The 15,639-nt window shown below is 42.5% G+C and overlaps 6 protein-coding genes across 6 annotated transcripts; 4 read left to right on the forward strand and 2 right to left on the reverse strand.

The window, feature by feature from the left end:
- Positions 1–196: 196 nt before the first annotated feature.
- On the forward strand, positions 197–2,233 carry PAS_chr4_0091 (Kinesin-related motor protein involved in mitotic spindle positioning; the record flags this gene model as incomplete). Its single annotated transcript, XM_002493452.1, has 1 exon — positions 197–2,233. One exon carries the CDS (start codon positions 197–199, stop codon positions 2,231–2,233), a length of 2,037 nt encoding a protein of 678 aa, XP_002493497.1.
- Positions 2,234–2,246: 13 nt separating this feature from the next.
- PAS_chr4_0092 (uncharacterized protein) lies at positions 2,247–3,449 on the reverse strand (the record flags this gene model as incomplete). The annotated part of the gene is made up of 1 exon (XM_002493453.1): positions 2,247–3,449. One exon carries the CDS (start codon positions 3,447–3,449, stop codon positions 2,247–2,249), a length of 1,203 nt encoding a protein of 400 aa, XP_002493498.1.
- A 387-nt stretch (positions 3,450–3,836) lies between these two features.
- Positions 3,837–5,327, forward strand: PAS_chr4_0093 (Putative transcription factor involved in regulating the response to osmotic stress; the record flags this gene model as incomplete). The annotated part of the gene is made up of 1 exon (XM_002493454.1): positions 3,837–5,327. The coding sequence occupies one exon, from the start codon at positions 3,837–3,839 to the stop codon at positions 5,325–5,327; it is 1,491 nt and encodes a 496-aa protein (XP_002493499.1).
- A 343-nt stretch (positions 5,328–5,670) lies between these two features.
- PAS_chr4_0094 (40S ribosomal protein S6) lies at positions 5,671–6,471 on the forward strand (the record flags this gene model as incomplete). Its single annotated transcript, XM_002493455.1, has 2 exons — positions 5,671–5,676; positions 5,767–6,471. The coding sequence occupies 2 exons, from the start codon at positions 5,671–5,673 to the stop codon at positions 6,469–6,471; spliced, it is 711 nt and encodes a 236-aa protein (XP_002493500.1).
- A 61-nt stretch (positions 6,472–6,532) lies between these two features.
- PAS_chr4_0095 (Subunit of the SF3a splicing factor complex, required for spliceosome assembly) lies at positions 6,533–7,906 on the reverse strand (the record flags this gene model as incomplete). The annotated part of the gene is made up of 1 exon (XM_002493456.1): positions 6,533–7,906. One exon carries the CDS (start codon positions 7,904–7,906, stop codon positions 6,533–6,535), a length of 1,374 nt encoding a protein of 457 aa, XP_002493501.1.
- An 830-nt stretch (positions 7,907–8,736) lies between these two features.
- On the forward strand, positions 8,737–9,984 carry PAS_chr4_0096 (Hypothetical protein; the record flags this gene model as incomplete). Its single annotated transcript, XM_002493457.1, has 1 exon — positions 8,737–9,984. The coding sequence occupies one exon, from the start codon at positions 8,737–8,739 to the stop codon at positions 9,982–9,984; it is 1,248 nt and encodes a 415-aa protein (XP_002493502.1).
- Positions 9,985–15,639: the final 5,655 nt, after the last annotated feature.

Below are 15,639 nucleotides of genomic sequence, written 5' to 3' on the forward strand. Positions count from 1 at the left end.
TGATAGAGTCACCAATTATACAATCGCTTCAGACCATTATTATAACACTCATTTATGTAGTTAATGCCAATTTCATGTGAATAACTTTTATATAAATTTCGCTATCTCATCAACATACTCGATTGGGTTTCTTGTAAACATTGGCTCTTTCTAGAGATGTTTTCTGCTCTTTCCGCAATCAACCCTTACTGTGATCATGGCCAGATTAGCTGACTGGAGCAGAGATACTCCTTCAAGAATGAATGGAAGGGTTGCAAGACCACAAGGCCATCTGCGACCGCCTTCATCTGCGTCTTCCTCTTCATCACAGATGTCCACTTCGTCGTATGATAGCACAAAACCAAGAGCTCAATCAGCCCTATCAGGAAGAACCCCAACTCGCAGACCGATGACCCCGTTGTCCAACAAATTGCAACCAGGCCTGGCCACTCCAATGAGGCCAGCAAGTTCTTTGAGAAAACGTCCGTCTACTCCAACTCTCAACTCCTATAAGGGCAAAATCAACGTCAGCGTTCGTCCAAGACCTCTGTTAAGTGTTTCCCATGGTAATACCAACAATCCTTGGTTTATTGAGAATGACAATAACACTATTGCACATGACGAAGCCGGAGAGTTTCAATATGATAACGTGTTTGATCCTTTGGTAAACAACAGACAGGTATATGATCAGGTGGTCAAGCCAGTAGTTGAAAAGGCAATGGATGGATTCAACGGGACCATATTCGCTTATGGAATGACTGGAAGTGGTAAGACCTACTCTATGCAGGGCAGTGAGTTTGAAGATGGTCTTATCCAATTGGCTGTTAATCAAATATTTGATACAGTTCGCTCAGATCCATCCTCACAGTATACTATCAGTTGCTCATTCTTGGAAATTTATAATGAAAGGATATTTGACTTGTTGAATCCTGAGTCTGCTAACGCATTAAGGAACTTCAACTTTGGATCAATTGGCACCTCTTCCAAGGATGAGTTAAAGATCAGGGATGATCCCATCTTTGGGACTAAGGTTATTGGATTGCACGAGGAGATCGTCACCACACCAGACGACCTAATTCACTTGATCCACAGAGGTGATCAGATTAGGAAAACTGGAGGCACAGATTATAATTCTCGTTCCTCTAGATCCCATGCTATTGTTTCCATCAAGATCAAGAAGCTTACAAATAGTCAAGAGTTCTTTGCAACATTAAGTCTCTGCGACTTGGCAGGATCTGAAAAAGCAACGACACAGATAGAAAGGCGCAAAGAGGGATCATTTATCAACAAATCTCTTCTTGCTCTTGGTACAGTTATATCCAAATTGTCCCAGAATCAAGGCTCCTTGCATATTCCCTACAGAGATTCTAAGCTGACCCGATTCTTACAGCCTTCATTGAGTGGAGAGTCTGTAGTATCTATCTTGTGTACTATTCACCTATCCCAGATCACGGTTGGAGAAACTTTGAACACCTTGAGGTTTGCTTCCAGAGCCAAAAACATCGCTATAGCTGCTGCAAGAAATGGCAGTAATGTTCAGGATAATTTCAGGTTAGAATCATTGGCTAAAGAGTTGGTGGAAACGAAGAGACAATTGATGGAACTGCAATTGAGCTCTACCAAGATATCTGATACCGATGATGAGCAACTGCAACGATTAAGAGCTGAAAACCGGATACTTTCCGAACAAGTTGAGCATTTTAGACGGATGAGCGATCTAGGAAGAGCAGATCGGGTCAACCTGAGTAATGACATAGTGTCATTATTGGGAGAGCTACGAGAAAGTGACTCCAATAGAGATACGGTAATCCAGAAAATTGAGAGTTTCAATAAACACCAACAGTTGGACTTGGAAGAGATGAAGTCATATATCTCTCATCTTGAACATATGATGAAAACGGGCGAAAAGTTTCAAGTTAATCCGCAAATAAACGCAAGCTCAAAAAAGCAAAAAACGTACGAAGAACTATTCGTAGGATCCGAAGGGCTTTCTCTCAAGAGTTTAGTTAAGGATCAAGAAGAGGAAATAATGGAACTCAAAGAAATGCTGAAGGAGAAAGATTCTATAATCAAGGCACTCAGAACGGCCAAACGTGCGAGGGACAGTGTCTTAAATATTGGTTCCAATAATACAAGCGATCTTGAAAATGAATATGAAGATTACACAAGCGCAAAGGACAACCTGCAATATGGCAAAGCTATAAAAACGGTTACAGAAAGAGTACAATTAAGATCTATTGAAAATGAGATATGACGAATGCGTAAACTCAAAAACTACCATACTTTGGCGAGCTATCTTCCTCTAAATGTACATTCATGTCGTAATCGTTGTGTATCAGAGATGTGGAACCTGTGGGAACTGCAGTATTATCTAGAGGTGGACTGTTAGGATGGGCTTCAAAAGATTTCGGAACCTTGATGACTTTAAATGACTTTTTCTTGTTGAGATGAGTCGAGTGACCACGATCCCATTTGAAGAATTGAAACAACACCAATATGTCAAATGAAACAGTTCCTATAGCTCCTAAGAAATAGCTTAGTTCTCTTTCCCAAAACTCGCTATAAATGTCCAAAATATTTGAAGGGATAGAATCCGGTGAGTTTTCCTTGACTAAAAGTTTCAGCTGGTAAAAATTGGCCAACAGAGATATCGAATAGAAGAGGTTACCCAACAATGCGCTAATAAATAGCTTAATGGAGATTCCAGATGTAGTTTTCAATTTGTAGTTTGTAATCAGCTGAGGGATCCGGGATGAGAGGTAACAGCTTGTACATGCCCAAGCAAGGATAGGGCCCCAATTCAAGCTTGAACTTGCAGTAAACATTAGTTCGTCAGGAATGGGCATGGCTTGCACTTTATTGAAGGAGGTGACAAAGCTGGCCGTGAAAAACGATGACCAACTGTTCTTGATACTTAACGAAGAACTGCCAGGCTTAGTCACTGGAATGGAAATATGCTCCGGTGGCAATTGAATTGAAGTAGTTGCCGCCAACTCATCAGGCGTGCTTTTGATAGTGGTTAATCTATTGGTTTTCTTCAATGGATGCTGATGATGCTGATTATGGTGGTGATGATGATGAAGTCTGTACATATGCGTATAGTAGTAGAACTGGCCAGCCAGAATCAGGTCTATCATGCAATAATAACCACTTAAGAGAATTTGGAATGCCATCGCGTCATTCAAAAGACAGCTGGTAAAGTTAAGAAAGTCACCCACAAACCATACCAAAAGGAATGCTAGAGAGACACCCTCCAAGCTTTTCGTGTTGTATATCTTTATAACTTGGGGCAACTGAGCAAACAACCAAGAAATGATGGAGAGATAGCCTGCGACGACGGATATTCTTCCCAGCATGTTTGTCAAAAACGTCGACTCCATCGACGTTTCCAGCGTGTTCAGAGTTGCAAGCGCCAGCGTGGGTCCAAATCCATAGCCTGAAATTCCCGTATCTCGAGAGTTATCAGACATACACGGTGACTTTGAGGTTCTATTGAGAGATATCTTGTTGATCAAGAAGGAGGAAACTTGTCATTAATTGATTAGGGTCATCTTATCAGTGAGTGGTGCACGTCATCATGCCAAAGAAGCATCTGACGCCCGAGGAAAAAAGAAACTCTGGATGGAACAACGAAAAAATAACTCGCCGCGCGCCAATGTAGCTTACATAAGCAAGAGCGCGAAGGATGCCAATCCACTGTGGGTGACTGGCAGAGCCTTCAGGGGAGCAAAAATTAAAAAGAAAGTCGTTCTAAATATAAACCACCCAATCCATCAGGACCCTATTATATTTCTTATTGTATAATCTTTTCTTCAGTACATCGAAACCGTTGACGCACACCACCTTTAGAATCGACAATGGGTAGAAGGAAAATAGAGATAAATCCGATCTTGGATAACCGTAATAGAAGCGTCACATTTATGAAGAGGAAAGCTGGGCTTTTTAAGAAAGCTTACGAACTGAGTATTCTGTGCCAAGTCGATCTTACCGTCATCATCAAAGGGTCCAATGACAAGTTCTATGAGTTCTCTTCAATGGATACCAATGATCTGATTGCGCAATACCAGTCCGCGGGCGCTGTCAAGGACGAGGAGAAAGAGCCATCTTCGTATGGGAGACACGAGAAGAAGCAACGAGTCTTCGGTGATCGCAGCGGTAATTCTGGAATCACACATCACGCTCGTTCTTCTGCCGAGGATCACAGTTTCGACGACGAAGAAGATGAGGATGACGAGGAAGAAGACTCCACAATCAATAACGAGAATGAACTTCCGAGCCGAAAACGGTTGAGAAGTTCGAACGCATCTTCGGTTCCCACCAGAACTACTAGAAGTCAGTCATCACAGTATTCACCAGTAAGCAATGGAACTCAAATGGCTGGGACTGCTTCTCATCCAATAAACAATTCGATGGGTAGTTCACAAAGGTTACCGTTTGTGCATCCGATGACTTCGCCTGTGATGCAAGGTAACATGACAACGAATTCAGGACCTCAGAACAATGACTACTCCAATACTCCATCTTTGAGACCAGTTTTGCGTGTCACCATCCCTCAGGAAGCTGACGACCAAAAAGAAACTAAGGTTGATCAAGATAACGGCTCTAGAGAAAGCGTACCTCGAGATCAAGGTCCAGGACAGAGCAACAGTAACGGCAACGGTAACAATCTTCCACCCTCCAGACTTCCTATGCTGAAGTATAGTCAGCCTTCTCTTTCTGCTCTTTACAAATCGAACACTCCTTCTTCCTTATCCAGAATGTTCCCGCACCACCATCCGGGGAGCACAGTTCCACCCGAGACAAGTTCAAAAACTCCCACTGAGGAGTCAGACAACAGTGCCCGATCTACTCCTGTGTCGGGTGGAACTTCGTTTTTCATGATACCCCAGCAGGGTGGGTCGCCTACAAATAATATTAGCGGCGGGCTGTTGCCTTACAATAGTAATCTTAGGTCCAATTCTCTTACAAATGCCAAGAATATGGAAACTCAGACCCCTGGCAGCGGTCTTCCATCAAAGTATGTCAACGATCTTTTTCCATCTCCTTCGACTTACTTCTCCAACGATTACAATATCACTTTTGGAACGGGAAACACTCCATTAGCCCCGTCTACTGCTCAATCTTTCCAGCCCTCGGCAACTTCAGGGAACAACGTAACAAATCCAAACCCGAACAGAAGCCCTAGTGAAGCTAAGAGGTTGCACATTCAAACCAACATACCTACAAGTACCTCCTCTAGATCAGGAAGCTTAAACAATGGAGTACTACTACCGAGTCCATCACAGCTATTGGATCGAAACAGTATGCATGACTCGAGATTTCCAAGCAGTGTGACTAAGAAGAGCTGATAACGACTCATGATAATGTAAGAACTATATGTAAAATACGATAACTCTATGATTAGAACATAATCAGCGTGAAATGCATAGTGTGCATACACGTCTTGAATTTACATCTGATAATGCGCACGTGATAGAAATCAGGGCAGGGCCCTGAATAGTCTCAAACAGTCCTCGAATTCTTTATTGAGCATGCAAAAAAAGCAGAGTTTCGCACCATCCATTCCGTCTAGTGAGGTTGCAGTGGCAGGAGCGGCTGGAAGGAGATTTCCCCTTAGCGAGGTTTTTTTTTCATCTATTGTGAAAAATAATAACCAATTCAAACTTCAACTCTTAAGCGTTATCTTGCACCATGAAGGTAAGTGACTAATCGATAGTTAGGAGAAAGGCAGCCTTTTGGTGAAGTGCCCGACTCTACTGCGTTCCAGAGATACTAACAACACTCTAGCTCAATATTGCTTTTCCAGCTAACGGAACTCAGAAATGTATTGAAATCGACGACGAGCACAAATTGCAAGCCTTCTACGAGAAACGTATGGGCCAAGAGGTTGAGGGTGACTCTGTATCTGATGAGTTCAAGGGTTACGTCTTCAGAATCACTGGTGGTAACGACAAGCAGGGTTTTCCAATGAAGCAGGGAGTTATGCACCCAACCAGAGTCAGACTTTTGCTTTCTAAGGGCCACTCATGTTACAGACCAAGAAGAGCCGGTGAACGTAAGAGAAAGTCTGTCAGAGGTTGCATTGTTGCTGCTGACTTGTCTGTTTTGTCTTTGGTTGTTATTAAGCAAGGTGAACAGGAGATTGAGGGTCTGACCGATGCTCAAGTTCCAAAGAAGTTGGGTCCTAAGAGAGCTAACAACATTAGAAAGTTCTTCGGTTTGACCAAGGAAGATGATGTTAGACAATTTGTCATTAGACGTGAGATTGTCAAGGGTGACAAGACTTACACCAAGGCTCCAAAGATTCAAAGATTGATCACTCCAGAACGTATTGCCAGAAAGCAACGTCTAAGAGAGTTGAAGTATGAGAATGCTAGAAAACAGAAGGATGCTGCCGCTGAGTACGCCAAACTATTGGCCGAGAAGATTCATCAACGTAACGCTGAGAAGGCTGAGATCAAGAAGAGAAGAGCTTCCTCCCTCAAGGCTTGAAGGGCTTCACTTATAAATTAGACAGTAATAAAATTATTGTTATATCGTTTGAAAGAATGAATCACTGTGGTTTATGAGATCCTATACGGTTCAAGCTTTCTTTTCTTCGTCTCTTTTGCTCCTCGATTTCCTCCGCAGAGTACATTTGCTTTGCCTGTTTCTTAATGGTTTGAGTACTAGCACTATAACCATCCCATTGTAGAGGTCTTTTGCGATTGCTGTCTTCGGTGTTTAATTGACTCTGGGATTGTTTTGCTTCCCGAATCTTTCTTGCATTAGCCAAAATACTCACATTGTTAAGTACTTCGTCAGTTGTGAGGTTGCTCTTGGAAACCTTAGCTTCATATCTTGCCCTCTCCTCTTTGTACTTAGGGTCGCGTAACAGAACGTTAATGTGGTCTTGAAATTTAGATTCGGGCACCAATTCGCCAGTTAGGGGACACTTGATTAATTTTTCCTTGGGTTCATTCATCCTGCCTAATCTGGTTTCTCCTGCTGCCCGAATTTTCATACCTTTCGGTACCTTCCTTCGGGGTACATTTTCTATCTTTGGTTCTTCTGTTTCTTGAAAATCAGGTGGGGCCTCTTCGATCAAAAGACCCGAACTCTTTTCCTCAAGACTTCTGTATTGTAACTCTGATAGATTCAGCGGTTGAGATAGCTCGGAATGAAAATCCTCCTCCGTGAATTCAATCACTTGGACTAGTGTAAAGTCCTGCCAATCGATAGAAGCAAACTCTAACATCATAGCTTCATCTTTGGCTTTTTTATGCTCTTCTTTCATCTTTTCTTGTTGAAGGTATTCCGCTCTGGAAAATGATTTATCCAAAAAAGAATGAACAGAGTTGCATCCAAGTTCAATCTTAGCAAAAATATCAGATTTCTCTTTGTCTTTCATCAACCTCAGGAGCAAGGTGTACTGATTCACGTATTGGTTGAATATGGAGTTCAAGGAGTGTGTAGGATCTAAGAATCCAAATTGAGCATTTTTTCCACCAAAAGATTGTTCAAATTTCTTCCTAAAAACTCCATCGCCTGTGGTTTTATCAACTGCCACATAAAGTGCAGTTAATTTGATAATATCATGATCAAGACTACTCATGGGCTTAAAATCAATGAGAAATTCCAGATCCTTTGGTCTGGAAATCTCCTGAACTTTAGATTCACGATCCTGAAATTGCTCGTTAGAGGCAGTGTCTATAGTTTGGTTGTTTTTCAGTTGCTCCAGCTTCCATTTGTAGAAAGCATTGTATGGATCCTCATCAATCAGAAACTGAAACTTATTATTGTGTAATTCTTTCTCTTTGATTCTCGTTTCAAAACTCGCTCCATTCCTGTGAACATAGCCCGCTGTTTTGTTGATGATCTCCTGAACTGCTGGAGGAGGAAGAATAACACCCTCTGGAATGTCCTCCGGGATGTCGTCTTGCACCATGATGAGTGGATAAAGGAGCAGGCCAAGCTGTTAGCGAAAAACTTGCCTTCTGATAAAAGTTGACAGAAGGGTGTAGGAGGCGTATGACAGTGAATGGAATCGCAAAGGACCGCCCCAAAATAAGGCTACCTGTAGTCAACCAAAAGATTCCTCGTGATTGAACTCCTCATTGAACTTCGACGAAACCCCCCTGCATCAAGGTATCCCTGACGTCTTAATCATCCCCTTCTTACATAATCCATCTTCACCTATGGAAAACTGCCCAATATTGCGCCAATCCTACCCCGTAACCTGACATTCATATGCCCAAATTCGGTTCAAAACAAACCAACCACCTCCTATCCCCAAAAATACCCCAGGGCTCATTTTGAGTCTCTTCTTTAGTCTTTTCCTGAGAAGTTTCTACAACGCTCTCCATTCCTAGTCCAGGTCGAAATGCCAACCCCCTTACTTGTTTTCCCTACACGCGAGCTATCTAAATACATGGATCCCCCTAAAGATCCGGCCCCATTCGATAGATTTCGTTGGCCCCCTTGTTCTTCTAATTCACAGAGTACCAAGATCTAATTCACCTTTGGGAACAAGCACCTTCAATTGACCTTTATTTGAAACTATTTAGGTTTTAACCTTTTAAGTTTCTGTTTGTGTTTCAAATGAAGCTGTTCGTCTCAACCCCGGACCTTCAAAACACCCTATCAGGTAGGTAATCAGTTATTTTACAATCTTGAGTCTTGATTAGTACTAACATTGAACTGCCAGTTGCTGTATTTACCCCAAAGTGTTCGATTCCATACAAACTGAAATGTAAAATCGATGTTCCCCAGTCAGAGATGTCTAGTACGGAATACATCCAGAACATGCTTCACGTCAAAATCAAGGGACGACCCTGTATACTGTTGGCCCGAAAGGGTGGCATTATTGAGTTGCGTGGATCTGAAAGTCCCAACGAGCTTTTATATTCTTGGAACGAATCTACAGTCGATGACAGTGACTTTGTTGTTGGGATGGCTTATGTAAATGAGGTATTGTACTCTTGTTCGAACAGAGGTTTGCTCCTGTTACGAGATTTATCGAACATAAATCGAGGGAAACACTGTCCAGAAACTGCGAACTCTGATAGGAAATCCGACTTGCTTGAGCATTATCAAGGCAATGCAGTTTCTTGGACTATAAATGAACCCATAAGCTTCTTCAAGGTGCATCCGATCCATAGCGAGATATGCTTAGTCGGAGGATACAACAATGAGGTAGAAATCCTTGATATTACCAGCAACTTGAATTTACTTACTGGTTCTGTATTAATTGAAGGTTTGGACCGCAACTCTAAGTTCAAGCTGAAAATTGCCAAATACGCTGCCTCCATTCAGCCAATATGGAAAGCAAAAGTCCATACTCATCCCAAGAGAGGAGATTCAGTATACATCAAGGAAGAGTTCTCATGGCCCCAAGACGCCGTTTTCCTTGACCCAGAAAGAAAGAAATGCTCTGGCTTCAAAATATGTTGCGGCTCAAGGTTTGGAAAACTTATGGTCTACGACACAAGTTTATCACGATATGCCATTTCTCAGTTAACCGTATCCAATCATTCAATTACCAATGTCAAACTGCTTGTGAATGACAGCTTAGTGATGTTTGTGGACTCGTGTCAAACTGTAGGAATTGTAAACTTGGTGATTGAAGAGATTGTTAACTACTACCGAATACCGATGGGATCAATATCCTCGTGCGAATGCCTAGTATTAGAAGATCCCAAAGCGGCATTAGTGAACAAATCTTTAACATTCACTAATCCAATTCTGTTTATAGTTGGTGGCATTGATAAGAAATTGAGAGTTTATAGACTCGACAACAATAACCAGTGCACATTGATAGGATGCGCCAAAACATCTTCCATAATGCCATCAATTTGTCTAGCGTTAGACAATCCGGTTGATAAAGAAGCTGTACATAAACTTCTGTTGAAAGATTTCCATATCGATCGATCTCATGATGATACCTACGACGACTACTACTTCAAGTCAAAATTTCATAACCATAGGAAAAACGTTACTGCGGCTTACAAACTACGCAAGGTCTAATACTATATATCTGTTACCTCTCCATATGTACATTATAACCAAAGTGCCTATGACTTCATGTTACAAAAATACATTTCGATGGTCAATTAACTATTCTTAAATCAGGAATATGGGTATACTGAGTCGTCAGAGCAGAGAGTACAAAAATTTCCGCTTGGACTGGTGCACAGCGTAATTCTCATCACTTAAAAGAATAATTTCAGTTGTTCATCAAAAATCTCCTCTTAGCCTTAAAACGTAGATCTTTGTGAAAGAACAGGAGGTAGCATCACTGCGTAGTAGCGTGGAAGGATTACTTGGGAGAAAATGTTTCTCACTGAAAAATTCTATTCTTTTTGAGTGGTCAAGTGGTGCAAGGATGAACGTCCCCTTTAGGGTTCTCATCAATTACAATTTTGATATACTTATCATCGCATTACTTTCTATGTACAAAGCGTATGAGAAGCAGGCTATTTCTTGCTATTGGCCATAATATCAACGTAACCTGACCTTGGCCCTCGTTTCTTTGCTCTAGGAGCAGTCCTAGAACTTGCTATCGCCATTATATCATCTAACCCTGCATTTGGTTTCAAAGTTCCATTTCCTGCAGGATTGACAGGAGATGGAGCCGTTTGTTGTCCGGATGGAGGTAATGTTTTCTGAACCGACGATTGTTCTTCATTTTTTGATGATTCATTAGGCATACTGGGTGGAAGGGTTCCAATTGTATTTATATTCGATGCAGAAGGATCATTTCCGTTCTTCTTGAATGAGGGTGGAGGTGGAGGAGGGGCAGTGGCTTCCAACTGCTCCTCCAGGGGCTTTGAAGTATCAATGTATCTCTTGAGGTTTTCATCGTATCGTAATGTCGATTTTTCTCCCAATTTAGCCCGATACACCTTCTTACTGTTGTCACTACCTGATCTCAACCATCCTAGCCATCTACCACTATCTTCCTTACCAGTTTTGGTTTCCTTTTGCTGTTGTTCACTCTTGTTGGTACTGTGACGTCTTCTAGTACTTGCCTCCTTTGTATCCTCGTCATCGCTATCACTTACCTCTCCGTCAAAATCAGAGACCTCATCCCCAAATGTTTCGTCATCCTTAACACTTGTATTGTCATCAAACGTTGGAATTGATAAAGGACTAAAACCTGAATTCTCACCGGGAGGTCTGAAAGCTGGAATCACGTTCTGGTCCAGCTGCGACTTGACCTCAGGTTCCACGATGGCCCTTACTGGCGCAATACCTGCAACGTCCTCGGTGTGAGCAGGCTTAAACACCGATATATCGCCTTGATTGGAAGGCTCCGAACTGTCAGTACTAGTTTTGAGATTCTCCTCAACATCAAGTTTGGTCTCCACGGGCTCTTTGGGCTTTTGTTTAGCTTCTGGCACCGAATAGCCAGGATAGCTAAAACTGTTCGCATCTGCCTCATCCATGAGTTCTTGGATGCTTGTTGCCTCATTGTCAATAGAAGTTTCTGCTGGCAGATAGGATGTATGGGTAGCGTTGGGAGCATACCTGTTAGATGCTGCTCTTCTGGTTCTACGGGCTTTTGTTGGCTTTCCGGCTGAAATATTTTGTGTTACAACTGGGGGAGACTTTACAGTGGTAGAGTTTTCAGTCTGAGGTTGAGTTGAAGGTGAGTCCTGAGTCATTTCAGTTGGTGTGACAGAGACTTCCACAATGTCTTCATTGACTTTGGAATACTCTGATGACCTCTCTGTATCTTTAGAGATATTATTAGCAGCTGTATCGGTACCGAGCTCATCCTTTGAGTTCCTTTCGTGTGGTATTTCAGCATCATCAGTTTGGGCCGGTGGTGCCTCGTTTGTAGGCGATTGCAATGCTTCAGCAACAATTGGTTCTGAAACATGAGCCGACAGTTGAGAACCATCTGCAACATCAGGTTGGGGCCCAGCAACTGGAGTAGCAGCATCAGGGACCGTTTGAGCATGCCCTTGCTCTTGGATTGAGCCTGTAGAAGGTGAAGTGTTTTGCTGTTCCAACACTGGTTCATTTGAGCTCCCCTGCAAAGTGCCTCGTAAGTGAGAGTCCGTTGTTATGGGTGGCTATCTGACCTTTATCTCCTACTAACTCTACCGTATCATTCTTGGGCTCCGATACCTCCAAATCTGGGTGATTTTCGTGAGTTTCAACTTGTTCTGATTGGAATGAGTCGGCAACAATTGGATTTTGAATTGACAGGTTTTCCTGTTGCTCAACTTTCTGAACTTGCTCATGCTGAGCCGGTGGTGGTTGAACCTGCTGCTGCTGAGCTGGTGGTGGCTGAACCTGTTGTTGTTGAACTGGTGGCGGCTGAACCTGNTGNTGTTGAACTGGTGGTGGCTGAACCTGCTGNTGCTGAACTGGTGGTGGCTGAACCTGNTGTTGNTGAACTGGTGGTGGCTGAACCTGCTGNTGCTGAACTGGTGGTGGCTGAACCTGNTGTTGNTGAACNGGTGGTGGNTGAAACCTGCTGNTGNNGAANCTGNTGACGTGNNTCGNAACNTNTTACTTCATGACTGTTGTCATACGGAATAAAGTTCGAAGAAACGGCCTTCTCGTTAGGTGGGTTGCTTACTGGACTTTGATGGGCCGTATTAATGGATTCCTTCTGAGCACTTGACGTTGTATCATGGAAGACGTGTCCTTTTGCATCAATAGGTGCGTATCTCGAAGATCTATTGGACAAAGGTAATCTTAAAGGTGGTCCATTTTTTGAAGGGGGTAATGCAGCTGAGGAAGAAGCACCATGATTAGTGAAAGCATTACTTGGAACCTGCTCGTTCAAATTTTCTTCAGTTCTTTGTAAGGAATTTGAACGACTGCTTTTGAAATCATTTCCTGAACCTAGTGGGTTGTGGCCCAGTGTATTAATCTGATTGAGTGATGATCCTGGGTTTGGCATCTGGGCAATTATATGTGGAGGAAGTGGCAAACGATGCGGTGAATCTCCGTTCAATGAAGGCGTGGAAATTTTAGGTGTAGCGTTTGTAGACCCAGCATGAGAGTGGAGTTCGGAAACATCACCTTCGTTAGGTTGCTGATTGGGCATGGAATTAGATGGAAGGTAACCACCTTGAGCAGGCATATTGACAGCTGAAACATTTCTTGGGTGATCAATACTTATACTGCTAGGAGCACGGTATTGCATATGCGGATTTCCTCTTGATCCAGGATCAGATGGATTCTGGGTAGTGCTGTGATCGACATATCTTGAGCTTGCTTTTGTATTGGAAGTTGCATAATTATTTGCTAATGGAACCTGTGACAGTTGCCTATTGACTGCCTCTTTACCATATCCAACCTGAGGAGGAAGACTTCTGTTGTTAGCATCAACATGGCCATTGTTAACAGCATCAAAATGGGATGCACCAGATCCATTAGAAACATGAGCCGCTGTATAGTCGGGGGAAGTATTGGTGGACATAGTGGCTGGCTGATAAAGGCTAGGACTGAGATAATTTGAGGATCCTTGGGTGGTAAACGCAGGCAGTTGCTGATGTACTTGGGGTTGATCGACCTTCGCAGTGTTGGAGGAAGAATTGAACGTTAAAACGTCTGCACCAGCCTTATTGTCCTCTGCTAGATGTTCGCCAGCAACAAACTTACTGAAACTTTTATCAAGTTGTCCCCATACTTTATCCAAATTGGTTTTCGAAAGACCCCCAAACCATGTATTCATAGATGAACCAGCCTCTGATAACAACAAAGATAGTGATTGAAGCTCGTGTAGCAAAACTTGATTTGAAATAACAGTTTTAGTGTTCTTTAGAGATTGGAGTGCATAATTACAGTACTTTTCTGCTTCTGCCACTGCACCAATATCTGAAAGTATGCTTGCATGAATTGCCTTCATTACAACCAATTGTGGAATTCCATTGACAAACGCGCTGTTAGGCTTATTTTGAATTATCCATTCATAAACTTCGTTGAATATGATACTTTCAATATCTCTAGTGGCCACATGCGATTCATTGGGGATGAGCGGCACCCCCGACATTGCAAAAACAATCTGTGCATACGTGAAAAACCCAACTTCTGTCAAAGTGTTACCAATAAGTAACAGAATGTTCTCAGGATTAGGTTTATTGTTTAAAATAAATGTCAGCAAGCTCTCAAAATTTTTGATAATGAAAGTTGAGTGGTGCTTGAGATCTTCAGCATCCGCTAGGTTTGATAGACCAAGGAAAAAAGTCAATTTCTTGCTAACAGGATCATGTTCATTGAAATTGTATTTCAAAAAAAGTTTTACTGTTGACGCATACTGTTCTGGAGCAATTAAGGAAGACAGCAATAAAGACATAGCCCAGTCACGATTGAATATAGAATACGAAAGAGCTCTTTGCTTCTCTCCAGTTTGCAGCAAGCCGTAAAGATACGTCAATTCGGTAGGATCCAATGCAGAAGCATTTGCCCTTCTGTGAGTTGCAGTCTCAAGAGATTTTGTCAGTGCATTGTAGTCAATAGGCTCATCCGGGCTCACTTGTGTCTGTGGGTCCAATAGCTGGACAAGATTTTTGTTGAATACTTCAGGATTTTCATCTAGCTTCTGAACAGAATAAAGTAAAACTTTCCACAGAAGAGATTTTTGTTCGCTTAGAACATCGCTTGATTCATTATAAGAAGCAATCTTCTGTTCTATCCACTTAGTTAATTCCTTCTGCTTTGCTTTACCCTTTGTGAGAGGACCAGGGAAACTTATAATAAGAGGATCAATCTTTATGACATCTTTATTCGAAACAATGTTGATCTCCACCTTACTTTGACCGTAAGTATCAAATTTGGGTAGCATTGAAAGCGCTTTACCACCTCGGCACCAATGGAAAATTGGGAATTGTGTGCGATTGTATACTTCTGGATTTCTCACCACAGGGGCAGTCTGCTGCGTAATCGGAGGCAAGGCTGATATTTTGCGGTTATGTGATTTCACTCGAGGCGCCATTCCAGTACTGACAGAAGAGCGGGCTCTTCTGCCACGGTTATTTGATGCAGCAAACGTAGCATTCGGAGAACGAGGGCTTAATCCAATTTGTGGAGAAACCTGTGATCCCATTCCAGTCTGCAAATGCAATGGCTGCATCCCAAATTGACTAACGGAAGGCTGATCGGATGCAGGATGACCAGCTTGAGAAATCATAGTTTGCGGGATACCTTGGGCTAACATGACTGGAGCATTTGAGGAATTGAACTGTTGTCCTATTGAGGGTGCATAGTTGGAGGAATTTGGAGGAGCAAACTGCTGTGCAGGTTGGGGAGCATAGCTGGAAACATTTGGCGCATACCTGTTTGTTGTTGTTGAATGAGGCGGAACATCTGTTACTCTAGACGGTTGGGGATTCAAGCCATTGGATGGAGGTGCAAACTGGTTCTGAGTGTGAGTACTTGGCGAAGCATAACCAGTGTGTTGTGTAATCGCAGGAGGGGGCGCAAACATATTATTTGGTGGGGGGACAGGAACAGTTTGTGGGTTCAAATCAGGGGTTTGCAATTGAGCTTTGTTAACCGGAGCATAGGGATTAACTGGTGGAGGAGGGACATGATTTATGTTGGTAGATCTGACAGTGGAAGATCTACTTCTATTGTGATAAGCAATGGATTCTATTTCGGCATAAGGATCCTTTGCATGAACAGATGGTTTGTTTCTTGTGAGATTGTTGATTGGAAGTT

The sequence above is a fragment of the Komagataella phaffii genome, chromosome 4, assembly GCF_000027005.1.
Source record: "Komagataella phaffii GS115 chromosome 4, complete sequence".
Taxonomy (NCBI): domain Eukaryota; kingdom Fungi; phylum Ascomycota; class Pichiomycetes; order Pichiales; family Pichiaceae; genus Komagataella; species Komagataella phaffii.